The sequence below is a fragment of the Pistacia vera genome, unplaced genomic scaffold (genome assembly GCF_008641045.1).
Source record: "Pistacia vera cultivar Batoury unplaced genomic scaffold, PisVer_v2 Contig27, whole genome shotgun sequence".
Lineage (NCBI taxonomy): Eukaryota > Viridiplantae > Streptophyta > Magnoliopsida > Sapindales > Anacardiaceae > Pistacia > Pistacia vera.
This window is the reverse complement of record NW_022196079.1, coordinates 466,824-494,072: the sequence shown is the minus strand read 5'-3', so window position 1 is coordinate 494,072 and position 27,249 is coordinate 466,824. Positions and strand designations below refer to the sequence as shown.

The window sequence follows — 27,249 nt, the reverse complement described above, 5'->3', positions numbered from 1 at the left end:
AATTAACCCAAATGGAGATTGTGAATGTAATGATGAAGATTTGAGAGGCTTTGGGCCCTAATTTTTCTTTAGCTTTTTTGCCTTACCCTTCTTTAGCTTTTAGGCCCCTCCTTCGCCCTTCCCCCCCATCTCCCTTGCTTCGGCTTTTGAAAAATCTAGATATTCTTTCTTCTCTAAAAAGCAAAAAATTTAATTGAACAATGGTGCTATTGTTTTAAAACTTGATAAGTTTTTTTTTTTTCCAATTCTATAAATTTAGAAAGTGATAAGAAAATTGCCTTTAATACAATACCCATGAGGGTGATGGGTGTTAGTTGAATAGTCAGAACCTATGGTTTACTTCCACAAATGCTTCTTAGAAATTATCGGGTTAAATGGGAGCTTCAATTGTAAAACCGGGTTTGTAAAGCAAGTTCGAGAATTTATAGATATATTTAAAAAATAATAATAAAAATAAAAAATACTTTTTATATTATTTGTTTAGAATTTAAATATAATTATTACCTTTTGAAAAATATTAAAATATGTTTTTGGTTGAAATATTTTTGGAAACAGGTTTGAATATAATCCTAAAAGCTAATTTAAAACCTAAAAACAAAATAAAAATAGCTTCAATATTTCTTTGTAATCCAACCGAAATGTTAAAATTTTTTTTTTTTAAGCCAATAACATGTTTTGGTTTAAAGCAAAAGTGGGCAAAGTTGAAGAAGCAATCCTATTTTGTAAGCATGCATATAACAATAACATAAGAAAGAGTTTCCTCAAAGAGAAACATTGCATGATAACTCCCAAGCATGCAAAAAAAATAAAGCACATGTGTTGCACACCCATTATTCCATGCTTACTAACAAGGCAATTGTTTTCATTGGGTTTGGTTAAATTTTTAAGCCAAAAATTGAAGATTACAAGAGCATGTAAAGGAAACTATATATGTTTATCCTCTTTGGGTTATTATTATCTCATAATTGTTTAAGTTTCTCACTTTGATTTCTTACTAAATCATGCAACAATTAACATGCCCTTAAAGGAAATGATTTGGTTAATAATAATAATTGACCAAATACAAAGATTGAACCATATATAAATAATTAAAAATAGGCAACCAAATTGTGAGGAAATAAAGACATTCAAAGGAACATTAGGTATCCAACCAAACCAAAAGCCCAAAAGTGTGGATAAACATGTTATAAGTTAAAGCTCTCTTAACATATACCCCATCGCAATGCATCTTTTTGTTCTTTACTAGAAATGGTATCCAATAGAATACAACAACTCAGTTCGCAGAAATTGATGTTGCATACCGTATCTGTGAAGCACAGAACTCAGGGAATCCAATTTATCTTTTAAATCTTGGTTGATGAAGATGAAATGGGCCAGTATTCAATTGCTTTTTTGTTCAACTTTTTTGCATTCTTTCAGATTCTTCAGCCGATTTCCAGGATTATAAAAGAAGAATCTTTAGGTTTGTTTTCTAGCAACTATTATTTGGTATTGGGAAGTTGATGATAAAGACGCGTATGAATTTGTCACTACATATTTCAATTCTGATTTGTGAATGCCCATCAACAATTGGTTTCCGATAACAATCAATACAGCAATCTTTCAACTACAAAAGGCATAAAATGGATGTGACCAAATCTACCTCATCTATTAAAATAAATAATTGAATTAGCAAGTAATTTGAAAACGACCTTTCAATACAAATTGATTTGAATATGTTTGGAGGGGAAAAAAGAGAAAATGGAACTAATTATTATATCTTTTACTATTCACTCGACAACTTTTACAACCCAGACAAGTCATCAAATCAGGCCGAAAATTATCAAATTTTATGGAACAAAATGCTCCCCATCAGCCCAATCACTCACCTGCATAATATACCAAAACCAACTGCACCCGGGAAAAATTACCACACCTTTCAAAAGTTTCAATGCGTGTCATTACAAAAGACCTGGTGTGCCAAAAGGATTGGTTGTTTGTGGATGGCTGACGGGATTCACGGGAAATGTCCCGAAGCCAGTGTCACCGAAAGGGTTCGATGGGGTCATCATTAAATGTTGTTGCGGCTGCATCTGTGGCTGCGGCTGAGGCTGGAAGGTCGGTTGATATGTTCCGAAGGGATTGGTCTGCGGCTGAGACATTGCTGCCATTTGAACTGATGGAGGGGGAGCAATGGTGTTCGACATGGAAAATGGGTCCTGTACCTCAAATGGATTCGGGGCTGGTGCTCCATAGGCAGGCTGTTGGGCTCTATATGCCGCTTCATCATACAAACTGTTCAGTGTGAGGGAGTCCAGTCCACCAGCCTAGCATTCGATTGACAGTATAGTTAGCAAAAGACACATGCGCTAACTTCAAGTTCAACTATTGTTCCATATGGCTATAGAAAAATACGAATGATAAATATTTTATTATCAAATGAGAAAATGCAGAAAATTCTAGGTTAGGCACTATATCTAGAACAACAAGCCTAGTTCCCAAAATACTATCAGCCTGACTTAAAACTGCAACGGATTAACAGATTCATGATAAAACCACAGGACGGCCATACCAATTGCCTATCATTAGCTGCAGAAATGTCGGTACTTGGTGTGGTGACCAGGGCAAGCTCCCATCCAGTAGGATCAAAATCTTTTGGTTGACCAGCATGTGAATTGAATGTTGGAGCAGTAGCACCTACAGAAAAAGGCACCACTTGATGAACATTAAAAGCAACAAAAATTGCAGAAGCACAGGCGGAAAAAGACTCTTGAGAGATAAGAATTAAAATTGCATTACCAGGTTCAGATGGAACTATGGCTAGAGCCAAGGCATTACTTTCCTCAATTGCAGATGCATTGGCGGCAGCATAGCTCAATCCCTGAACCCACCAGAACGGATAAACATAATGAAATGTGATAGAGGGTGAATTCTGATAACAAATACAATGACTTAACAAATCAAATATCAATTACCAGCAGATCTGCAGAATCATTGTTGTTCTGTGGAGGAGGAGGAGGAGGAGGAGGAGGTGGAGTAGGAGTAGGAGGTGTAACCTCCTCAATAGAGACAGAAACATCATCCGAAGGCTGAGGCTCAGGTTCATCACCAGGTATATTTGCATCTTCTGAAGGACCTTCATCAGGTCTGTACGTTAGTAGCTGTTAACAATCACATGTTAGTCCTATAGGATCTCCTTAAAACAATACTCAAGGAAAATAAGCAGTAGAGCTAAGGATAACTAAAATCAGTTAGTGTTACTACATATCTACTTCACTTTGTCACCCCAAAATCAAGGCATCAGCAATATGTGAATCATTTCTCAACATAAAGCTCTCCACCAGGGGCCATAACCTCAGGAAAGACTGAAGGAAATCATACTTTTTCTTACTTCTTTCAGATCTTATTCCTTCTCCTTAACGGCAATATCCATGATTTTGCTTCACACTGCCAAACTATCTGAAGAAACTCGGATCTTATCCTTAACTCATCATACTCATACTTTGTCTCAAATAGATTTATTCCATTTTCCTCACTCTTCATCCAACTCAAATCTCACTTCAGCCGTGATGTTTCTTAACAGGCCAGAGTATTCAACCATAAAGTATGGCCAGCTAGTACCAGTTCTTTAGCTTTGACATAAATGACATCCCCGATCACACTTGAATTCTGAAACAGAAATCAATTTCATCCTTACAACTCTAGTTCTATGTACGATTCTGTCCATATTCACTGACTGAGATTTTGACAATTTACACTATCATTTCTCACTCTTTAACAATATGCTGCCTTTCTCTGTAACTCTAGTTTGTTGTTAAAAATGATGAAGCCAGTCAGAGGCTTTAAATATAGATAAGAAAACCAACATAAAAGGGACATTGATTTTGTAAAACACTATGTTATCTACATTATTAAATTTGTACTGACCAATGGCTCACTAGGAACAGTAACAACCCGCGGTGCCTCCCGTATATACTCTTCCATTGTTGTAAGAAAAGATTGTGGTGGCTGGAAAAGGAAACAAAGAATTAACAGAAGTTTATTGTAACAAAGATAAGAACGAAAACAAACTAAAGTATCCTATTATCATTACAGCATCAATACCTCTCTCAGAATAGGAAACTGGAAATTCCGAGCAAGTTCCAATCCTTTGCAAACTTCGTAGAAACTAGAAAGACTCCCAGCCTGCAGCAAAAATGTATATATTAGGTGGCAATGAAACTTAAAAAAGTACAATTAATAACATAAAAGTAATATCTGAATGCATATGAAAGCTGTCAACTATATTCAACTTAATATCAAGATTAGACAAAAGAAATGCACCACATAACCTGCTGGCCAGCTCGTTTGTAGATTTCAAGGGCTTTGATAGCTTCATGTCTTGGCATCTCAAAGAACTGCAAGGAAATTAAAGCTTAACAGAAACAGAAAGCATAATAACATTTAGCTAAAACAAAACAATTCTTGCATAATTGACCAATCCAAATTACCTTATCAACAAGATTAATGATTCCATCATTAATAGCACAATAAATTTTAAAGCTCTCTTTCAGTACCTGAAAAATGTATATTGACAAGGTCAAAATAAATTTGAATAACTTTCATAATCAATTATGCATTATTTTTTATGTCACATCTTCTAACATGAATGCTTACGTTTGCTACAGTAATATTGATTAATGATTTTAAAAAAACAAATAAGCGCATTACAATCAAATGCTAGAGAAAACAACAAATTTTTCATCTAAACAGAACCTAATTCACAAGTATCAAAATCTTCATTATCCACATAATGGAAGCATTAGTTCAATCGCACACATGTAACCCCCTCCCTCTCTTTCCTTCTCCCCAAAAACTTCTATTTTCCTTTTTCAGATTTTGTTTTAAATAGTTTTTTTTTTTTTTTTTTTTTTTTTTTTTTTTTTTTTTTTTTTTTTTTTTATATTTGGTCAGGAACAGGTACTTAGTTTGATTATGCAAGAATCTTTCAATCAGTTAGCGTACAGTTATATAAACTTGGCCCCACAAGGGATGACATTTTTATCTTTGGATCACAGTGGTACACATACACACAGAGGTACAGGATGGTATAGGCAAAACTTGAGGTGATAAAAAAGGTGAAATTACCAAAAAGAAAAATGGAAAAAGGAAAAAGGAAAAAGACAGCATTCATACCAGAGCAAGAGCATACTGTATAACATAATTATGAAGTGCTGCACCTTCTGGCTGCAAAGACAAAAGCGGCATCAACATTTATTTTTTCACAAATGCTAAAATGAACAACAAATGAGCAGAATGCAGAAGTATCTACACCACAAAGGTTTATATCCTTGTGTGGGCCAAAATCATAATATGGGTAAGAAATGTCCACAAACGAATTATTTAAAAACATATAACTATATTCATGAGAAAATTAGTTTCAAAAAGATTTAAAAGAAGTACCAGGCAACCAACAAGACGATGCAACAGTTGCTGCAAAGCAGGCAACTGCTCCAACAGTTCTTCGCTGTCCAAGTCCCTGGTTCTGCTGTAACCCTACCCATTGAAAAAGAGAAAGATTGAATGACACAATGAATACATAAAGATTAAAACAAAAATTGCCAGAATATTGCAGCTCAACACACTTGCAATAATAAAGGATACAAAATACTGCCAATTTAGGCCCATTGGTTGGTGTTCTGAAAACGTGTTTAATTAAATAAATTTTAAAACGGTTTGAGTAGTATCTTAATATTTTTTATAACTAAACACATTTTTTATTTATTTTACACTAGCTTTCAAGATTGTATCCAAAACTATTATGTAAACATTTCAACTCATTTCAATCACATGCATTTCATAAATTTCTTGTGTCCCTTGGTTTCAAAAAAAAGAAAAAAAAAAAAAAAAAAAAAGGAAACACTTCATTTAATTATATATCAAATAGGTCCTTACTCCTTAGCATCATATATCCAACTGATGCTTTCTTATAACTTTGGTAACTGATACTTATCAATAAAAACCAATTTTGATCTAGAAAATTAGAACAGAACACAATTCCAAGTTACATCGTAAACAATAAATCAACAACATATTGGTTCAAGTTTTAACTATATCTAGAACTTTACTTGACAGATTCCTTTTGCTAAATGCTAACACTGTGTTTGAATAAAAATTAAGCGAGAAGGCACGAAAGCAATAAGAAAGGGAGACAGAGACGTGAAGAATCCTGGGAAGAAAAGATATATGAAGAAAATAAGTGAGAAAAGGATAAAATTATAGGTCAAAAATTAAATTTATACTACTATAAATTATTGCTTAATTCTTTAGCAGCAGCAGTAGGGCAGTGTATTTATACTACTATAAATTTATGAGAGGTGGAATGCCCTACTGATTGGTTCACATATTAATTATCTCAATAAGATAATCACAGGCTACTCTCACTTTAGTCCAACATAAAGTCACCAAATTTCATTCTCTTACAAAGAAAACCTTAAATTGTGCAAGGTTCTAGTTAAGAAGCACAGTAGCAGAGAATAACATCCCTAACAATTTAGCCCATGAAGTCCGGTGAGAGTATTTCTCATTCAAATCTAGCACATGTCATCAAAGGCTCCAGCACTTAACGGCATGGGCTACTTGTTGTCACAGGTTGCTCAAAAGACACAGTGAAGCCATGCATTAAACAAGTTTACTCCAATAAGACTCCATGGCATTTCAAGGGTGTCAAGTTCTAGAGCTCCTAATGAGACAAACTTTCAATAGCACTTACTGTCATGTTATTTTGCAAAAAGCACTTCATCATGTTAACAGCCTAATATATAACCATTACCTCCTTAAAAGAGAAATATAATCAGCATGAGCACTGGTTGAAACTCCCATAATAATAATAATAATAAGTATATCATAAGCATTACCCATGGAAGCTAAGAAAACAAAGAAAGTGTCACACAATGTACTATAAGGATCCAAGGACTATAATTCAACAATCAAATAGTTTTCTTTGTTTCAAAGAAAAAATGATAACATCAAACTTTATCAACAAGAATCAAATTCTACAAAGTTGCTGCCATTCAGAATATAATTCTAGAAATAAAAAACAAGATGTGAGCAAACTTATACAATGTAGAAAACTGATGACTAAAAACAGATGCTAAATCCACATTTAAACAGTCAAATGAAAATCAAATTTCACAATACTAATTTATCAACTCTCCATTTTGTTTTCTTTCCCAGGCACATGTTATCATCATAACTTTTATTCACTTCTGATTTCTCATTTCAACAAAAATGATGCAACCATTAAGGGAATGTACCTTATCCTCCCCTTGGGCAGGTTTTGGAAGACGTTCAGCTTCAATGTCATACTTTAGAACCCTGAAACATTCAAGTCGTTCCTCCAAAAATAGTGCATAGGTACGTACCCATGCAGAGCAATCCCAGGCTGAACATATATTAAGTATTAATTCAAGAATTCTCATCTTTATAAATAAGCAAAACACACCACATAGGTATTTTTGTTAATTTATATGGTGTTAGCAGATCCAACAGATAAAAGATAATACTGAGAGCCAAGATAAGTGAAAGAGAGAGATAAGGGCATCAAAACTCACCAATTGGACTCGAATCATCTTTAAAATTAGAAAGTTGGAGAATGCGTCCTCTCTGTTGGAAATTCAGTAGTTCTTCTCGGAAAGTAGGATCGCCCTCCCTCAATGTCCTATGGATAACTATCAGTGTCTTTAATGCAACCTGTTGAACAACAAGAAACAAAGATATAACAACAACAACAATAATAATAGTAATATAAGAATTTGTTTTCCACATTAGAAGGATTCTAGTTTCAGGCAATAATTACAGCGGCAATTCAACTTATTTAATTACTTCATAGATATCAAAATTCATGACATGCAACTCATAATGCAAAAAAGCTTATGAAATAAAATTAAGATCCATAAAAATTCTGATGCAAGGATGGCATAAGATACCCTGTAAACAAGACCATCACCAAAGGGCCAATGTACACTCCACTTCTAAAAATTCTCGCAATCTATTTTCACCTTTCCCATGAGAAAGCAAGATAAAATTCATGAACTTTGCAACAAATATACAGCAGTTCCTCCAGCATTGCCAATGACCAAAAGAAAAGAACCATATGTATCTCTTTGTTCTTTAGGGACAAGAGGGGGAAAATAAATCGCCACATAACTTTGACAGGAACCTGTTTTAGATGATTAATTAGAATCTTTCATAAACAGCAATCCAAAATAAGTGTAGGCAGAAAAACTGGACATCAACCATGACAGAACCCTCTAGGGAGGCACCAACTTAGCCACTGGTGAAATCTATTAAGCAACATAATCAGATCCAGGTCAATTCTAAGACTAGGATAGTTGTAAGGTAAGTGAGAGGGCTCCTCCTTGTCACCTTTAGATCAAAGGAAATACCCTTTATGCAATTCCTATTAAAAGCTAATCCTTTTGGACAATTCTTCACATAGCTTCCAACAAATAGCTAATAAACCAGACGTGAACTTTATCACAATTCCTATTAAAAGCTAATCATTTTTGGACAATTCTTCACCAACAAGGTTGACCAAGAATAACACAAATAGCTTCTGTGATCAGAATCTTCACAAATATCACAAAATCTTTTATCCAGTCCCGTGGTGAACATTATGCTTTGATGGCTCAAGAAATGCATTAATTAGTTATCCAATCTTCCACAACCATCATCTTAGTAAATAAAAAAAAATCAAATTATCACACCAAAGCTCAAAACATTACAAACTAAGTTACTAACATCACGAGATTTGTGATCAATATGTTAATGCAAAAAAGCTTTTATGATAACAAATTCCGACCCTCACGTTTAGTTAAATTAGATACTCATGATAGTATAATAACACATGTTGCTGTCTACAATTATCTTCTATACATCTCAAATAAGCATATATAGGTGTAGCAAAGTAAAAGAGCGATAAATATACAATAATAAACAGATCTACAGAAACCAAAATTATACAACAAATATGTAATAACCAAATAAATGTTAAAATTAATCAAAATCATTACCGTCCAATTACGAGTCTTGGCCAATCGACGAGCAAGTGCATGAATGCAATAAGCAACATCTGCTCGAGGACGAATTGCAGATGTGGCAAACAAGATTTCTGCAAAGAATTTCGCAATTATTATTAAATCTTTTCACCAAAACCTCAATAATCTCGTTTTAAAAAAACTAAACCAAAATTATATCAATACAAAAATTAAATTAAAATTAAAACTAAAATTACTCACTCCTAAGGTGTCTTTCTTTGGGCGGACACTCGACGTGGTTGGTAGCTTTGACTATGGCCACATCCATATCCTAATTATAGCATAATCAAAACAAAAATCAAATCGGATCTAAAGACTGAGTGAGCGAGTGAGAAACACAGAGAGAGAGAGAGAGAGAGAGAGAGAGAGAGAGAGAGAGAGTGTGAGAGTGATTGAAACGGTACCGCATAGTCGCTGTTGACATGAGCAAGGCCGACTTTGGTGGAGTCTTTGATAGCGCCATAGGCCTTTCGCCAAGTCTGAAGCGTTCCCATCGCAAGAAGACGGTGTCGTTCAGAGCGCGGAGATCGGTTTCTTGTTCAGTTATTACGTGTTGTTGAGGCCTGGTTTCTCTCTCTCAGCGCGTATTTAGATTCTGTTTTTCGCAGAATGGAGAGAGAGAGAGAGAAAGAGAGAGAGAGAGAGAGAAAAGAGAACAATTTGATCAAGATTGCCAAGAAATGTGCTTCCTATTTTATTTAGTTATTTTATTTTTTATTTGTGTGGCAAGTTCATTTATTTATTATAGAATTATTTCTGAAATGGTTGGCCGTTTGGCGGCCCCTCTTTTGGTACGCGTCATCATCATTTTTCTAGTTTCAGCTTTAGTTGGGGCCAGACAGTCAGGTTTATCCTGAAGTAAAAATTAAAGAATAATGTTATGTTAACGTATAAAATAGTTATTTTATATTAATTTTGTAAAATTTTTGTTTTATTGTAGTATTCAATTGTAATTGTAAGTATAATATTATTTAAAATTTAAATTTTAAATTTTTAAATTTAATTATAAATTCATTTTCAATATTTTTATAGCAGATAAAATTCAATTATTTCATCAATAATGAAAGCCCACGGGTAAATAAGATTTACATTTTAGAAAGATATATCAATATTTGCTAGAGAAAGAAACTATGAATATATGATAATACTTATGCTTAAATTCTTAGACAAAAGATTAGCTTAGAAGAATAAAATATGAGAGTATTAAGAAAATGAACTTGACTTAAATATAAATTTATATTAAATTATGACTTTATTTTAATATTGAATACTTTAATATAAAATAAATAATTGACAACTATAGTAAAGAAGATTGGTGCCTCTGTGGGCCTAAGTGCCACGAGTGCGGTGACCAACTGTGTTGCACCGGTTTGGAACTACTTTTTATTAATTTAATTTAAATTAATATATGTTTAAATAATAATAATAATAATAAATTGATTAAATACAAAGCAGAAGGAATAAATTTTTCTTGATCGGGTGGCCAAGTGTTGTCTCCTGGTTGGCTTTGTCCCAGCTGGGTTTGGAGCTTTTAAACCCTTTGGGAATGAGTAATTTTTGGATTTTCTATAAATATATATTTTTTATGAATTTTTGGATTTTATCAAAGATAATTATCGTTTCATAAGAGTTGTAAACTAATGTGTGCTTTAAAAATTAGAAATATAAATTTTTCAATATATGATTTTTGGATTGATTATGATTTATGATTTCTATTTATTAAAATTAAAAAATTAATTAATTAAATTCCCATAAAATTATAATTGTAAATATTTGAGAGATAAAAAACTTTTATTATACATTTTTTAGAAAAACGGACCATGGGGTTACGTCCTAATGTCCTATAAATGCTTTAATAAATATAAAAAATGAATGCCTTGATAATATCGACAGTCTTTAGTGTGAAAGAAAATGATATAATTTAGGTTTGACTAACCATAAAGTTGCTTTTTTAACCAAAGCAAGAAAATGACGTCCTCCAAAGCCAACATTAATAAGAAATAAAGCCCACAAGCAATTGGCGAAAAAGTAGGGAACCAGAATTAATTAACCTTATGGTAAACCAATTTTATAATGATTTTCCAACAATATTTATGATACTATTAAGGACTATTACAGTTAAAAGGACAGTTTTTCATACACTTATTAAAAGAAAATATATAAATTTAAAAATAATTCTTTTAAAGTGTGCTCTAAGCCTCTAAGGGTAAATATAAACAATACTAAAACAAGTTAGTTATTCTTAAATTTGACATAAAAATTAAACAATATAAATACCCTTAGGCCAATAACGAAGAAAGAAAAAGGGACAATATCTCCCAATTTATAATGTAATAAATCCTAGCTGTTTTATTTTCTTAATTTTTTTTTCTCCTCAATTATTGATTGAAATGCTTTTATATCTTTCAATTTCTTTTTTCTATTAGACTTCACAATAATATATATATATTTTTTTTTTCGGGGGGGATTTTTTTATTGTATATTGAAATTTAAGTAATTTAAATTTAAAAAAACAGTGTCCTACAATTGATAAATACTATTATTATTAAATATAAAACTGGTAATATAAAACAACATTTTTACGTTCCAAAATTAATAACTAATCATATTAATTAATTAAAGAAAACCAAAACTTTGGAGGCATAGCCACAACAATCCTTAACAAAGAAAAGAATATTTCTATATCTAATTGTTGAGTGTTCAAAAATCAAAATTAGTAAATATACGACTTTTTCAAAGTGGGCAGCTGGGATTTGGTTGCTAAACTTTGTTTTCTTCTGTTGTTTAATACCCAATATCGGCTTGACTTTGTCAGGGAGAAGTCAAATTGACAAAAGGAAAAATCAGAATTACTTTTCAAATAGTCAAATTATTTTTATTTTTATTTTATAATTTTAACAAATTAAATGCCAAGTTAAAGATTATGAGGATTATATGGAGTGAAGCATTGAAGTTTATTTATTTACAACCAAGATTTGAATATAATCTTAACCAGATCTCCAACTCTCAACACCCATATTTAGAATATTGGTGAGTATTCTTTAATTTATAGTGTATAGTCAATGAATTTTGAATTTCAAAGATCAAATTTCTAAGTCTTTGGCAGATACTCACTAAAATGTTTCTGTATTTGACCACCCCATTAAAAAAAAAAAAAAAAAAAATGAAAAATGAGAAAAAGCATATTAAGACACTGGATTCAAGTATGAACTTCGAAAACATAAATTCTAAATACAAATTGAAACTCTAGGATCTGGATTTTAGATTATAATGAGATGCCAGACATAAGCTTAACAAGTGAATTGCAATTATGCATTACATTTATAATCAGACAAGATTTTTCAGGTGCAGACGTCCATATTTTTTGAAATCCGGACTTTCATTAACGGAAGGCGGTCACTATAACCTGATAACATAATACCATACAAAGTTTTGGCAATGGAACTCACCAGGGAAGTTCTTGAAAAAAGAGATTAACATTTTGTAATCATATTTCTATCTGATATCGTGCGAGAAGCCGGCGGATGATTCGTAGTTCTGTACAAGAAGTAACTACATTGGAGAGAAGGCTTGAATTACTTCCATGTTCATATAATGAGATCATCCATGAATGGTATGGTCTATGCAAGCTTTGTGGCTGCAAGAGCCAACAGGAGTGACAAAGTCCATATGGGAAGAATCCATTTAATCAACAGCATCAGAATTCCTTTTCCTGCAAATTAAACACACCAACATTAAATCATATACTTTTAACATATCTCATAATATGAATAAAAAAGAGTATGGTAAAAAAATTTTAGCCTTTTGTCTGTCATATATGTAAATCTAATAAAGAATCTAGGGTAATTTTTTTTTGAAGATCTTCAATACAATTAACTTTTGTAAATGGAAACAAGGCAAATCAAGTTGTCAGGAAGTAGAAATTCTCCTCTCCAAAAAATAGCTTCTCCTAAACTAAGCAACCTTCAATTGTCACGATCATGAATCCCAGTTAAAAGGATATGCATTCACTAGTTTGTCTCCAACAAACGTTGCCAGCAAACAGGGACAATCGGTGATTACATCAAAGACTTCACAAACTTGATATTGGAGATCCCTGAGATGTCCAACAAAGACTAGCAATTCAAATTTAAAGATGGACTACAATCGTAGGTGAAAAAGGAACTGAGGCGTCGAGGAGTACATGAAATTGCCACAACCATAGAGATTGAGGAAAGCTTAATAGATTATAAAAACCAAAGAGAGCCCACTAGCAAACCCAAAGATAAGAAAGGCAACTTTGCTAAAGGTGCGGGAGACAGAAGGCAAACCAAAGAAAACAACTAGGACGCCTGCCAGGACACTACCTCATCCAAGGGTAGGGACAAAGACAAACATTAGGACAACAGCTCCCTAGAGGCACTCAACAAGGTGTGGTTTGTTGGAACTTTTGTCCCAGCGTTTGCCTTTGGAGGTCTCCTCCGTGATGCCTACAGCCTAAAAGTACTAGTCTAGTCCCCACAAGAACTTGTCAACTTCTTGCACCTTGCGTGAGCCACCAAAGCTTTTACGCTTTGGAACATCAATCCTCTGACTTTTAATGGTGCTGCTACCGAGTCTTGCAACCATGGCGCACTTGCGTCACACTAAATTAATGCAGTTGATTTTGGTTTGGAACGCATGACGTGTTTTGGCGAGTTCACCCATGAAATCGTCACGGATTTTCCCCATTTTAGTCTTCAACAACTCCTCAAGTTAGACCATCATGACCTTCACAACAATATGAATTTCGGTAACCTTCGTTTCTAGATCATCCACCAAATGATCTAGCTCATTCGACCACGATACAAACGTAAGTCAAAATTGGAAATAAGGTCTTTGGACTTACCTCGCAGCTTTGAGAGGTTGGGGTCAACTTTCTCCTGACAAATACATTCTTTGGGATTTTTAGTTTCAGACGTCTTGGATCCCTCTGCTCCATCGGCAGTATCATTTGCCATTGTGTATCAACCGAGACTCTAATACCACTTGTCACATATTTAGTTTTTTGGCTACGTTCCGTGTGGCCTTAACACTAGGAGATAGTGTTAAACAACATTAAACTCATACAAACTCAAGGACTAGTAATAATGAAAATGAGCAGGATGAGAGTATAGAGAAAATTGTAAACTTTATTGCTAGAAATTTTGGGTCGTACACATTATGCATTTACACAAAGTGAAGTGCCCTATTTATAGGCAAAACCTCCCAGGAAATGTTTATATACATTGAATACTTCATGTCTAAGTTTCCTAAGTTAGTTGTCAATGAGCAAATCTTGCAATGAGTGGAGCATGAGATGACTGCTCCTTAGCAATGAAGTCTTATAACCATGAAGTTTCCTTGGCTATGAAACTTTTTAGCCATAAAGCTCTTTAACCATGAAGTTCCTTAGCAATGAAGCTCCTTAGCCCTGAAGTTCTCTTAGCAAGGAAGTTTACTTAGTGGTGAAGGAGTTCATAACCTCCTTGAAGCTTTCTGACCAATGAAGAAACTACTTAACAACTTCTAGGAAGTTGTTGTGCTGACTGCCCACGACATCAAGCAGGATGCTTATGTCGTCGAGCAGGCTCGTCGTGACACCTCGCTCTCTTGAAGACTGCCTACTATTGGGTTGAGATGCAAGATGGCATTGAAGGATATGTACGAACGTGCCTTGTTTACCAGCAAGACAAGGTAGTGCAGCAACAACCAACAGGCTTGCTAGACCCGTTGCCCATGTCCGAGAGACCATGGGAGAGTGTCTCAATGGACTTCATCACCTATTTGCCAAAGTCTGAAGGGTCCAAAAGCATTATAATCATAGTGGATAGGTTTAACAAATATGCCACCTTGATCCCCGCATCTATAGATTGCACTCCAGAAGAAGCAACTAGGCTTTTCTTTCACAACGTTGTCAAGCTATAAGGCATTCCAAGAAGCATTGTTAGCGATCATGATCCTCGATTCACTGGGAGGTTTTGGACAAAGTTTTCAACCAGCTTCCACCCCCAAACTGGTGGCCAAATCCAGCGCATCAACGCACTATTGGAGCTATATTTATGGCATTATGTAAGTGCTAGCTAACGTGATTGGGCAAAACTTTTTGATATAGCCCAATTCTCATATAATTTGCAGTGGAGTGAGGCAACCAACAAGAGTCCCTTCGAGATCATGGCACGAACCAATGTAACTTGCCCGTGCTACCCTACACAAGGCAATTAAGAGAATGAAAAAGTACGCAGACAAGAAAAGAAGGCATGTTGATTTCAAGAAAGCGACCTTGTCCTTGTAAAGTTGTTGCCCCAACAATTCAAAATGCTAAGAAATGTGCACAAATGTCTAGTGCGCAAGTATGAAGGCCCCTTTCCAATAATTCAGCGCATATGCAAAGTTTTGTATAGACTCCAACTTCCTCTGAAATTGAAGATACATCCGGTCTTTCATGTAAGCTTGCTAAAGCCATTCCAGGAAGACTCGGAGGGGCCATCCCGAGGAGTCTTGACCCGAGCACCAACAACCATTGTAACATCCTTTGACAAGGAAGTTGAAGAAATACTTGCCAATAGAGTCATTAGGCGACGTGGCATGCCAAATTATTAGGAGTACTTCATCAAATGGAAGAGACTGCCCGTTACCGAAGCCAGTTGGGAGACCGAAGACTTATTATGACAATTCCAATAATCAATCTAACGTTACGAGGATAATGCGACAAGGGCACCGCAACAATAGGTGTGAGAGAGTGTCACAACCAACCTACTCAATGACACAAACATCATGCATGATATCGTGGGCAACTGGCATAACAACTTCCTAGAAGCTGCTAAGTAATTTCTTCATTGGTAAGAAAGCTTCAAGAAGGTTATTAACTCCTTCACTACTACGTAAACTTCCTTGCTAAGAGAACTTCAAGGCTAAAGAGCTTCATTGCTAAGGAACTTCACCGTTGAAAGAGCTTTATCACTAAAGAGCTTCATGGCCAAGGAAATTTCATGGCTAGAAAACTTCATTTCTAAGGAGCAACTACCTCATGCTTCGCCCATTTCAAGATTTGCTCGTTGCCAAATAACTTAGGAAACTTAGGCATGAAGTATTAAATGTATATAGACATTTCCTTTGAGAGGTTTTGTCTATAAATAGGACACTCTACTTTGTAAATGCATAATGTGTAGGATCCAAAATTTCTAACAATAGAGTTTACAATTTTCTCAATACTCTCTTCCTATTCATTTTCATTACTGCTAGTCCTTGTGTTTGTGTGAATTTAAGGCTGCTTAACACCATCTCCTAGTGTTAAGGCCGCAAAGAAGTTAGCCAAAGAACTAAGTACGTGACACTTAGCAGTCTACTAAATTTTTCTAATTCACTAGAAAAATGTTGTCACATCAAGCCATTCGTAACAATGAAGACAAATTGCAAAATCCATCAGCACTTAAGCTTTCAAATCTTTAGCAAATGGTTCAACAATTTTGAGTTTTAGTTTATCCAAGTTGTAAACAGTTACTCTTGAAACAAAAAATTTAAGGCTTATAAATCATCTTGATCAAGAATAAAAGAAACTAAATCATGTTAAGAGCTCACTGAAAGATTGATGAAATAAGAGAAAAATCAATACTGGAGGATCGGAGGCGTTTCTCGGTGTGACTAGAAAACCACTCTCCAGTCTCACGAAGCTGCTTCTCAACAGGTCCTTCAAATACGCCACTAAGATCTGGCAAAATCCCATTAAATACTATCTTCTTCTGCTTCTCCAAGTCCCTATAAACATTACAAAAGAGGAAAAAAAATCTTCAAAATTTAGCATCACTGGCAAAAAAAATAAACAAGTTTCACTCATTTATCATTAAAAAAGCGACATTAAAATCCAGAATTTTGAAACATAATAACAGTAAACAAAATTAGAATGTCACTTTTACATGATTCATCATGGTTCACAATTAACAGAGTCATCCGGGTAATGCTACTGTTCCCAGTACCACAACAGATTCCTAATGATAAAAGGTTCAATATTAGCCGATAATGTTTCCAATACTACAGTACGAAATATCCTAAAGTTAAAAAAGTTCGATTTATTTACTGAAAAAAAAAGTTGCTTAACAAAAAAAAAAAAAAAAGAAACAAATGGAGAAAGACTTAAAGGAACTTGCCTGGGTTCATTGTCACGAAAAGTGCCAGCACCGATGGCTCGTTCAATCTCCATAAGTTGGAGCTGTTTCTGCTGCTGTGAGTTATTTTTTCTGGGGATTTTAGGTTTACGTGAAGGAGGGTTTGTGGGATGGTTGGTCTGAGGAGAAGTAGAAGAAGAGTTATTGGTAAGAGAAGCTAGAGTTGTGTAATGGCTGCAGGATAAGCAATACATGATGGAGTTCGAGGGTCTGGTTTCAGTTCAAGATAGGTTGAAGTAGAATAGATATTTTGGTATATATATATACTGTATATATATATATATATATGCCAAAATTCATCTAATTCTTTTTTTTTTTTTTTTTAATTTCATACTTCTGTTTATCGATTCCCATAAGTGTTAAAATTTACAAAATTTTATAATTTTCAACAAAAAAATGATATTAAAATTTTGTGTTCTTTTATTTACTGATAATGATCCGAATTTAAAAAAGTTATAATCTCTCTGTTTCGAAATAAAAGTCATTTTAGTCTTATAAATTTTTTTCAAAATAAATGTCGTTTGGCCAAATACAAGTCTCTCTCTTTCTCGAAGTATGCCCCTGTCTCCTCTCTCTTTTTCCCTCACCCCTCATCTCCTCTCTCTCTCTCTTTCTCTTTCTCTTTCTCTTTCAAAAGCCATTTAACACAACTTTTTCATCAATTATCATTGCTTTTTCTTCCTTCCATTTCCCACGCACTTTTAGAGGGAGGAGCAAAGAAAAAAAAATTTACGTTAAAAAATTAGTTTATTAAAAAGCCTGCAATGACTTAAAACAACATTTATTTCGAAACGGAAGGAATATTAGAAAATAAGTGACTAACTCTATATATAAGTTCCTGTTTAGACTTTAAAAAAAATGGAGGATCAATAAATAAATAAATTTAATTAATCTTTATTTTTTGTTTGATCCAAATTTTGTATTCCACCCATGAGAATTTTTTGAAATTTGAAGAAAGATCCCAAAATATTGATAATGATTTTTAGAACTTCAAGAAAGGTTAATATTTATTATTAAAAATATTAATGAATTCATAAAAATGGTGTTACATAATGAAGCAAATGTGATTTACATAAATTCTCCACTGTCTCAACATCAAGTATGTATTTTGTTTCATCAAATGGGCAAATTCCTCAACAACCGAAGTGCTCTTGTCCACTGTGGTCTCTCTGAAAGAACAATTCTCCTCAAAACTGGCACTGCACCAGCAGCTATAATGGCTGAGTGATTTTCACTGTGCATGCTCAGATTATACAGTATTGCTAAGCCTGCTTCAACAGCTCTTTCAGTCCCTTCTTCTATGAGCTTCACCAATGGAAATATTCCACCCTCTGACGCAATGGCTCGAGTAGAATCTACCACCCCTTCGTATATTATTCTGTTCAGTTCTACAACTGCAGATTCCTGAGCTTCGGGCGAGAATGAGGATTTCATTTGCTCGATGAGTCTTGGGATTGTCTCATAAAGCGTTACCTCCATGTTGATTGGATTTTCGTAGTCGATGTTAGAACCGGACAGAGAGATTAATTTAACTAGACAGGAAGCAACCCAGTCTTTGTAGTGAAGAGGGATATCTGACTTAAGGATTCTGCGCAGCAGTTCAGTGAAATGAGAGGAGTCTATGGTTTGAGAAAACTGCTTGGAATCAAGCAATTTTGTCAGTAGCCGCGATGCAGCAGAGATTGTGAGACCAGCTTCTTCAATTTCAAGGGCATATTTTTCTGGTTGCTGAGCTTCAACATCAGATTCTAAATCTGCAGGAAATAACACACTTATTCATTTGAAACAGGTGCGAAGATAATACTATTCCATACCACTCGAGATAGCATTTAAACTGGCTTCTAGAACTAAAACTTTCTATGTAGTGGCAAATGTAGGATTTACTCGAGCTACAAAAAAGTTTGCTTGCACAACATGGCAACTCGTATCTTCAGGGAACTAAAGGGTTAAACTCAGATGTGGAGGATTTACAATGCTGAGGAACCATCACTCCAATATTCAAGCTTATTGGAAATCGGTCAACAATAGTATTTAAATTCTAGCTACACTCAAATACAAGGCTAAATTTTATTATCATGAGGATCAAACCACATGCAAATATGTGAAGTTAACACCATGGATAGATTTTCTGGGTTCACACACAAGCTATGATTCCATGATGAGGAATTAGCAATCTCATAAGGCTTAAGTTTAAAAAAAGGATCCAAAATAGCATTCAAACTTAAACATACAGATATGAGATAATTAGTCTTTACAACGTAGTGTTATTGTTCCTCATACCTTCCAAAACTTTTTGTTGGAAAATGGCATCCAGACCAGATTCAACATCCGCCGAAATGATTGTGTCCATGCTTGGGTCAATAATTGTCACAAACTCAAGGACAGAAGCTGCCTTCCTCTGTAAACTAGGGCAAGAGGTCTTCAGAATGTCAACCAGGCGACTGATGAAGACAGAGTCCAACACTTCTTTCATATAACTGGTTTACAAGATTATCAGCACCAAACTTTCACCATTTTTTCATCACTAAACTACCAAGTTACATGAATAAATCACATGTCAAACTAAAAATACACTTTCAAGCACACATGCACACTAAAAGTTTGGTAAAAAAATGACATCCAATCAAAAGCTTGCACAAAGCTAATTTTTACAAAAAGAGATCTAAACATGAACCTAGATCTAGGTATTTCTTTCCTAACCCCATAGCCTAACCAAATTAAACAGATATTACGGCTGGAATTTCTTAAAAGAGTCAGTTGGAGTTATCCCATCCCCAAGCTGGTGATGAGTAGGTCAAGTCCAGGTTAGGCCTACCTGAATTGCACTCAGATAGCAAAATTTGTTATATATCTGTACAGTTCTAATATTTTTTATAATATTATTGAGTTTGTAAATAGGTTGGGTTGGCCAAATAATGAATGAGGTCGAATTCAGGAGGGGCAGCTTAGTTGATCCAACTGAAACCAACCCAAGCTCTATCAAAGGTTAGCTCTAGTACACCCGTAAACTAGAGTTTCAATCCTTTCCCTACAATAGAGCACTGAAACAATTGTTAACCCAAAGGAAAATGTATTCTGCAGAAATTTCAATTTACATTTTTTTGTCTCTGATAGGTGAGCATTGGTCATAGGGAACTCAAAATTTTGTTGATAAACCATTGATTTTGTTTGTAAGATAAAAAGTACATTTATACTAAACTAATCCTAATACTACTAGAACAAGAAATAAGAAAATCCTAATACTACTATTACAAGGAATTATAAAATAAGAAAACAAAAATTAACCTTCCTAATTTAACTAAAACCAAACATTAAATCATATACTTTTAACATATCTCATAATATAATAAAAAAGAGTATGGTAAAAAAATTTTAGCCTTTTGTCTGTCATATATGTAAATCTCATAAAAGATATATGGTAATTTTTTTTGAGATCTTCAATACAATTAACTTTTGTAAATGGAAACAAGGCAAATGAAGTTGTCAGGAAGTAGAATTCTCCTCTCCAAAAAATAGCTTCTCCTAAACTAAGCAACCTTCAATTGTCACGCTCATGAATCCCTGTTAAAGGATATGCATTCACTAGTTTGTCTCCAACAAACGTTGCCAGCAACAGGGACAATCGTGATTACATCAAGGACTTCACAAACTTGATATGGAGATCCCTGAGATGTCCGACAAAGACTGCTCTTCAACTTTATGATGGACTACAATCGTGGGTGAAAATGAACTGAGGCGTCGAGGAGTACATGACTTTGCCACAGCCATAGTGGTTGAGGAAGCTTAATAGATTATAAAAACCAGAGAGCCCACTAGCAAACCCAAAGATAAGAAAGGCAACTTTGCTAAAGGTGCGGAGACAGAAGGCAAACCAAAGAAAACAATGGGATGCCCGCCAGGACACTACCTCATCCAAGGGCAGGACAAAGACAACATTAGAAGCTCTTAGAGGCACTCAACAAGGTGTGGTTTGTTGGAGCTTTTGTCCCAACGTTTGCCTTTGGAGGTCTCTTCCGTGGAGCCTACAGCCCAAAAGTACTAGTCTAGTTCCCACAGAACTTGTCAACTTCTTGCACCTTGCGGGAGCCACCAAGCTTTTAGGCTTTGGAACATCAATCCTCTGAACTTTAATGGTGTTGCTACCGAGTCTTGCAACCATGGCGCACTTGCGTCGCACTAAATTAGTGCTATGATTTTGGTTGGAACACATGACGGTTTTGGCGAGTTCACCCATGAAATCGTCAGGATTTTCCCCATTTTAGTCCTCAACAACTCCTCCAGTTGGACCATCATGACCTCACAACAATAGGATTCGGTAACCTTCGTTTCTAGATCATCCTCCAATGATCTAGCTCATTCAACTGTGCTCACCTTTCTTCTACACGGACAAACGTAAGTCAAAACTGGAAATAAGGTCTTTAGACTTACCTCGCGGTCTTGAGAGGTTGGTGTCAACTTTCTCCTGACGAACTGTTCTCGGGGATTTTCAGTTTCAGACGTCTTGGATCCTTTGCTCCACCGACAGTATCCTTTGCCATTGTGTATCAACCAAGACTCTAATACCACTTGTCACATACTTAATTCTTTGGCTAAGTTCCGTATGGCCTTAAACTCATACAAACTCAAGGACTAACAGTAATGAAAATGAGCAGGATGAGAGTATAGAGAAATTGTAAACTCTGTTGCTAGAAATTTTGGGTCCTACACATTATGCATTTACACAAAGTGGAGCGCCCATATTTATAGGCAAAACCTCCTAAGGAAATGTCTATATACATTGAATACTTCATGTCTAAGTTTCCTAAATTAGTGGTATGAGCAAATCTTGAAATGGTGAAGCATGAGATGGCTGCTTTTAGCAATGAATTTCATAGCCATGAAGTTTCCTTGGCCAGAAGCTCTTGGCCTAAAACTCTTTAACCATAAAGTTCCTTAGCAATGAAGCTCCTTAGCCCTGAAGTCTCTTAGCAAGAATTTTACTTAGTGGTGAAGGAGTTATAACCTCCTTGAAGCTTTCTTACAAATGAAGAAACTACTTAACAACTTCTAGGAAGTTGTTGTACGGATTGCCCACGACATCATGCAGGATGCTTGTGTCATCGAGCAGGCTCGTCGTGACACCTTCTCTCTTGAAGACTGCCTACTATTGGTTGGGATGCAAGATGGCATTGAAGGGTATGTACGAACGTGTCTTATTTACCTAAGACAAGGTATGCATGCAGCAACCAGCAAGCTTGCTAGACCTGTTGCCCGTGTCCGAGAGACCATAGGAGAGTGTCTCAATGGACTTCATCACCTATTTGCAAAAGTCTGAAGGGTCGAAAGCATTATAATCATAGTGGACAGGTTTAACAAATATGCACCTTGATCCCCGCATACAAGATTGCACTTCAGAAGAAGCACTAGGTTTCTTTCTTCGCAACGTTGTCAAGCTATGGGGCATTCCAAGAAGCGTTGTTAGCGATCGTGATCCTGGTTCACTGGGAGGTTTTGAAAGAGTTCTCAACAGCTTCCACCCCCAAATGGTGGCCAAATCGAGCGCATCACACGCACTGTTAGAGCTATATTATGAACTATTGAGTGCTAGCCAATGGGATTGGGCAAAACTTTTGATATAGCCCAATTCTCATATAATTTGCAGTGGTGAGGCAACCAACAAGAGTCCCTTCGAGATCATCATGGGAAATAACCAAACAACCTCTTCTAGCCATGCATGATGGGAGGAGCCCGCAGCATTCAGGTGGCCAAATCATGGCACGAACCAGCGTACCTACCGTGCTACCCTATATAAAGCATGAACAGAATGAAAAAGTACCTGACAAGAAAAGAAGCATGTTGATTTCAAGAAGGCGACCTTGTCCTTGTAAAGTGTTGCCTCAACAATTCAAAACGCTAAGAAAGGTGTACAAATGTCTAGTGCGCAAGTATGAAGGCCCCTTTCCAATAATTCAGCGCATAGGCAAAGTTTTGTATAGACTCCAACTTCCTCTGAAATTGAAGATACATCCGACCTCCATGTAAGCTTGCTAAAGCCATTCCAGGAAGACTCGGAGGAGCCATCCCGAGGAGTCTTGACCCGAGCACCAACAACCATTGCAACATCCTTTGACAAGGAGGTTGAAGAAATACTTGCCAATAGAGTCATTAGGCGACTGGCATGCCAAATTAATGGAGTACTTCGTCAATGGAAGGACTGCCCGTACCGAAGCCATTGGGAGACCAAAGACTCATTATGACAATTCCAATTATCAATCTAAGCGTACAAGGATAATGGACGAAGGCACGCAGCAATAAGTGTGAGAGAGTGTCACAACCAACCTCTTAACACCAGAACATCATGCTGATTCGTGGGCAACGGCATAAAACTTCTAGAAGCTGTAGTAATTCTTCATTAGTAAGAAAGCTTCAAGAAGTTATTAACTCTTCACACATACGTAAACTTTCTTGCTAAGAGACTTCAAGGCTAAAAGCTTCCTTGCTAAGGAACCTCAGGTTAAAAGAGCTTCATCGCTAAGGAGCTTCATGGCCAAGGAAATTCATAGCTAGGAAACTTCATTTCTAATGAGCAATACCTATCTTCACCCATTCAAGATTGTGCTATGCCAACAACTTAGGAAACTTAGGCATGAAGTATTAAATGTTATAGACAGTTCCTTTAAGAGTTTTGTCCAATAAATAGGGCACTTCCTTTGTAAATGTATAATGTGTAGGATCCAAAATTTCTACAATAGAGTTTAAATTTTCTCTATACTCCTTCCTATCATTTTCATTACTGCTAGTCCTTGTGTTTATGTGAATTTAAGGCTGCTTAACACCATCTCCTAGTGTTAAGCCGCACGGAATTAGCCAAAGAACTAAGTACTGACACTTAGCAGTCACTGAATTTTCTATTCTAATTCTAATTCACTAGAAAAATGTTGTCACATCAAGCCATTCGTAACAATGAAGACAAATTGCAAAATCCATCAGCACTTAAGCTTCAAATCTTTAGCAAATGGTTCAACAATTTTGGGTTTTAGTTTATCCAAGTTGTAAACACTTACTCTTGAAACACAAATTTAAGGCTTATATTCATCTGATCAAGAATAAAAGAAACTAAATCATGTTTAGAGCTCACTGAAAGATTGATGAAATAAGAGAAAAATCAACACTGGAGGATGGAGGCGTTTCTCGGTGGACTAGAAAACCACTCTCCAGTCTCACGAAGCTGCTTCTCAACAGGTCCTTCAAATACGCCACTAAGATCTGGCAAAATCCCATTAAATACTATCTTCTTCTGCTTCTCCGAGTCCCTATACACATTACAAAAGAGGGAAAAAAAAATCTTCAAAATTTAGCATCACTGGCAAAAAAAATGACAGTTCACATTACATAAAAAGGAATTAAAATCCAGAATTTTGAAACATAATAACAGTAAACAAAATTAGACGTCACTTTTACATGATTCATCATGGTTCCAATTAACAGATTCATCCGGGTAATGTTACTGTTCCCAGTACCACAACAGATTCCTAATGATAAAGGTTCAATATTAGCCGATAATGTTTCCAATACTACAGTACGAAATATCCTAAAGTTAAAAAGTTCGATTTATTTACGAAAAAAAAAGTTGCTTAACAAAAAAAAAAAAAAAAAAAATGGAGAAAGACTTAAAGGAACTTGCTGGGTTCATTGTCACGAAAAGTGCCAGCACCGATGGCTCGTTCAATCTCCATAAGTTGGAGCTGTTTCTGCTGCTGTGAGTATTTTTTCTGGGGATTTTAGGTTTACGTGAAGGAGGTTTGTGGGATGTTGGTCTGAGGAGAAGTAGAAGAAGGTTATTGGTAAGAGAAGCTAGAGTTGTGTAATGGCTGCTGGATAAGCAATACATGATGGAGTTCGAGGGTCTGGTTTCAGTTCAAGATAGGTTGAAGTAGAATAGATATTTTGGTATATATATGACAAAATTCATCCAATTCTTTTTTTTTAATTTCATACTTCTGTTTATCGACTCCCATAAGTGTTAAAATTTACAAAATTTTATAATTTTCAATAAAAAAATGATATTAATTTTGTGTTCTTCTATTTACTGACAGTGATCCGAATTTAAAAAAGTTATATCAGAGATTATTAAATTATGACTTTATTTTAATATTGAATACTTTAATATAAAATAAATAATTGACAACTATAGTAAAGAAGATTGGTGCCTCTGTGGGCCTAAGTGCCACGAGTGCGGTGACCAACTGTGTTGCACCGGTTTGGAACTACTTTTTATTAATTTAATTTAAATTAATATATGTTTAAATAATAATAATAATAATAAATTGATTAAATACAAAGCAGAAGGAATAAATTTTTCTTGATCGGGTGGCCAAGTGTTGTCTCCTGGTTGGCTTTGTCCCAGCTGGGTTTGGAGCCTTTAAACTCTTTGGGAATGAGTAATTTTTGGATTTTCTATAAATATATATTTTTTATGAATTTTTGGATTTTATCAAAGATAATTATCGTTTCATAAGAGTTGTAAACTAACATGTGCTTTAAAAATTAGAATTATAATCTAAGTTTTCAATATATAATTTTTGGATTGATTATGATTTATGATTTCTATTTATTAAAATTAAAAAATAAGTTAATTAAATTCCCATAAAATTAAAATTGTAAATATTTGAGAGATAAAAAACTTTTATTATACATTTTAAAGAAAAACGGACCATGGGGTTACGTCCTAATGTCCTATAAATGCTTTAATAAATATAAAAAATGAATGCCTTGATAATATCGACAGTCTTTAGTGTGAAAGAAAATGATATAATTTAGGTTTTGACAAACCATAAAGTTGCTTTTTTAACCAAAGCAAGAAAATGACGTCCTCCAAAGCCAACATTAATAAGAAATAAAGCCCACAAGCAATTGGCGAAAAAGTAGGGAACCAGAATTAATTAACCTTATGGTAAACCAATTTTATAATGATTTTCCAACAATATTTATGATACTATTAAGGACTATTACAGTTAAAAGGACAGTTTTTCATACACTTATTAAAAGAAAATATATAAATTTAAAAATAATTCTTTTAAAGTGTGCTCTAAGCCTCTAAGGGTAAATATAAACAATACTAAAACAAGTTAGTTATTCTTAAATTTGACATAAAAATTAAACAATATAAATACCCTTAGGCCAATAACGAAGAAAGAAAAAGGGACAATATCTCCCAATTTATAATGTAATAAATCCTAGCTGTTTTATTTTCTTAATTTTTTTTTCTCCTCAATTATTGATTGAAATGCTTTTATATCTTTCAATTTCTTTTTTCTATTAGACTTCACAATAATATATATATATTTTTTTTTTCGGGGGGGATTTTTTTATTGTATATTGAAATTTAAGTAATTTAAATTTAAAAAAACAGTGTCCTACAATTGATAAATACTATTATTATTAAATATAAAACTGGTAATATAAAACAACATTTTTACGTTCCAAAATTAATAACTAATCATATTAATTAATTAAAGAAAACCAAAACTTTGGAGGCATAGCCACAACAATCCTTAACAAAGAAAAGAATATTTCTATATCTAATTGTTGAGTGTTCAAAAATCAAAATTAGTAAATATACGACTTTTTCAAAGTGGGCAGCTGGGATTTGGTTGCTAAACTTTGTTTTCTTCTGTTGTTTAATACCCAATATCGGCTTGACTTTGTCAGGGAGAAGTCAAATTGACAAAAGGAAAAATCAGAATTACTTTTCAAATAGTCAAATTATTTTTATTTTTATTTTATAATTTTAACAAATTAAATGCCAAGTTAAAGATTATGAGGATTATATGGAGTGAAGCATTGAAGTTTATTTATTTACAACCAAGATTTGAATATAATCTTAACCAGATCTCCAACTCTCAACACCCATATTTAGAATATTGGTGAGTATTCTTTAATTTATAGTGTATAGTCAATGAATTTTGAATTTCAAAGATCAAATTTCTAAGTCTTTGGCAGATACTCACTAAAATGTTTCTGTATTTGACCACCCCATTAAAAAAAAAAAA

At 34.5% G+C, this 27,249-nt stretch overlaps 3 protein-coding genes across 4 annotated transcripts; all 3 read right to left on the bottom strand.

Moving 5' to 3' along the window:
• Window positions 1–1,627: 1,627 nt before the first annotated feature.
• Window positions 1,628–9,686, bottom strand: LOC116133427 (putative clathrin assembly protein At2g01600). Its single transcript, XM_031419132.1, has 15 exons — window positions 9,461–9,686; window positions 9,258–9,327; window positions 9,033–9,130; window positions 7,572–7,710; window positions 7,275–7,402; window positions 5,422–5,514; window positions 5,155–5,205; window positions 4,470–4,535; window positions 4,311–4,376; window positions 4,084–4,164; window positions 3,907–3,987; window positions 2,955–3,140; window positions 2,779–2,860; window positions 2,552–2,676; window positions 1,628–2,306 (listed from the first exon to the last, which is right to left on the bottom strand). Exons 1-15 carry the CDS (start codon window positions 9,548–9,550, stop codon window positions 1,941–1,943), a joined length of 1,722 nt encoding a protein of 573 aa, XP_031274992.1. The 5' UTR covers window positions 9,551–9,686; the 3' UTR covers window positions 1,628–1,940.
• Window positions 9,687–12,284: 2,598 nt separating this feature from the next.
• Window positions 12,285–17,449, bottom strand: LOC116133442 (probable NAD(P)H dehydrogenase subunit CRR3, chloroplastic). 2 transcript variants are annotated; one of them, XM_031419147.1, is made up of 3 exons: window positions 17,201–17,449; window positions 16,635–16,811; window positions 12,285–12,768 (listed from the first exon to the last, which is right to left on the bottom strand). In XM_031419147.1, the coding sequence occupies exons 1-3, from the start codon at window positions 17,410–17,412 to the stop codon at window positions 12,741–12,743; spliced, it is 417 nt and encodes a 138-aa protein (XP_031275007.1). In that variant the 5' UTR covers window positions 17,413–17,449; the 3' UTR covers window positions 12,285–12,740. The 2 variants fall into 2 exon arrangements, with proteins under 2 accessions (XP_031275007.1, XP_031275006.1); XM_031419146.1 differs by having other exon boundaries at window positions 16,669–16,811.
• Window positions 17,450–18,246: 797 nt separating this feature from the next.
• Window positions 18,247–19,732, bottom strand: LOC116133471 (U-box domain-containing protein 39-like). The gene is made up of 2 exons (XM_031419176.1): window positions 19,499–19,732; window positions 18,247–18,972 (listed from the first exon to the last, which is right to left on the bottom strand). The coding sequence occupies exons 1-2, from the start codon at window positions 19,689–19,691 to the stop codon at window positions 18,335–18,337; spliced, it is 831 nt and encodes a 276-aa protein (XP_031275036.1). The 5' UTR covers window positions 19,692–19,732; the 3' UTR covers window positions 18,247–18,334.
• Between the last annotated feature and the right edge of the window lie 7,517 nt (window positions 19,733–27,249).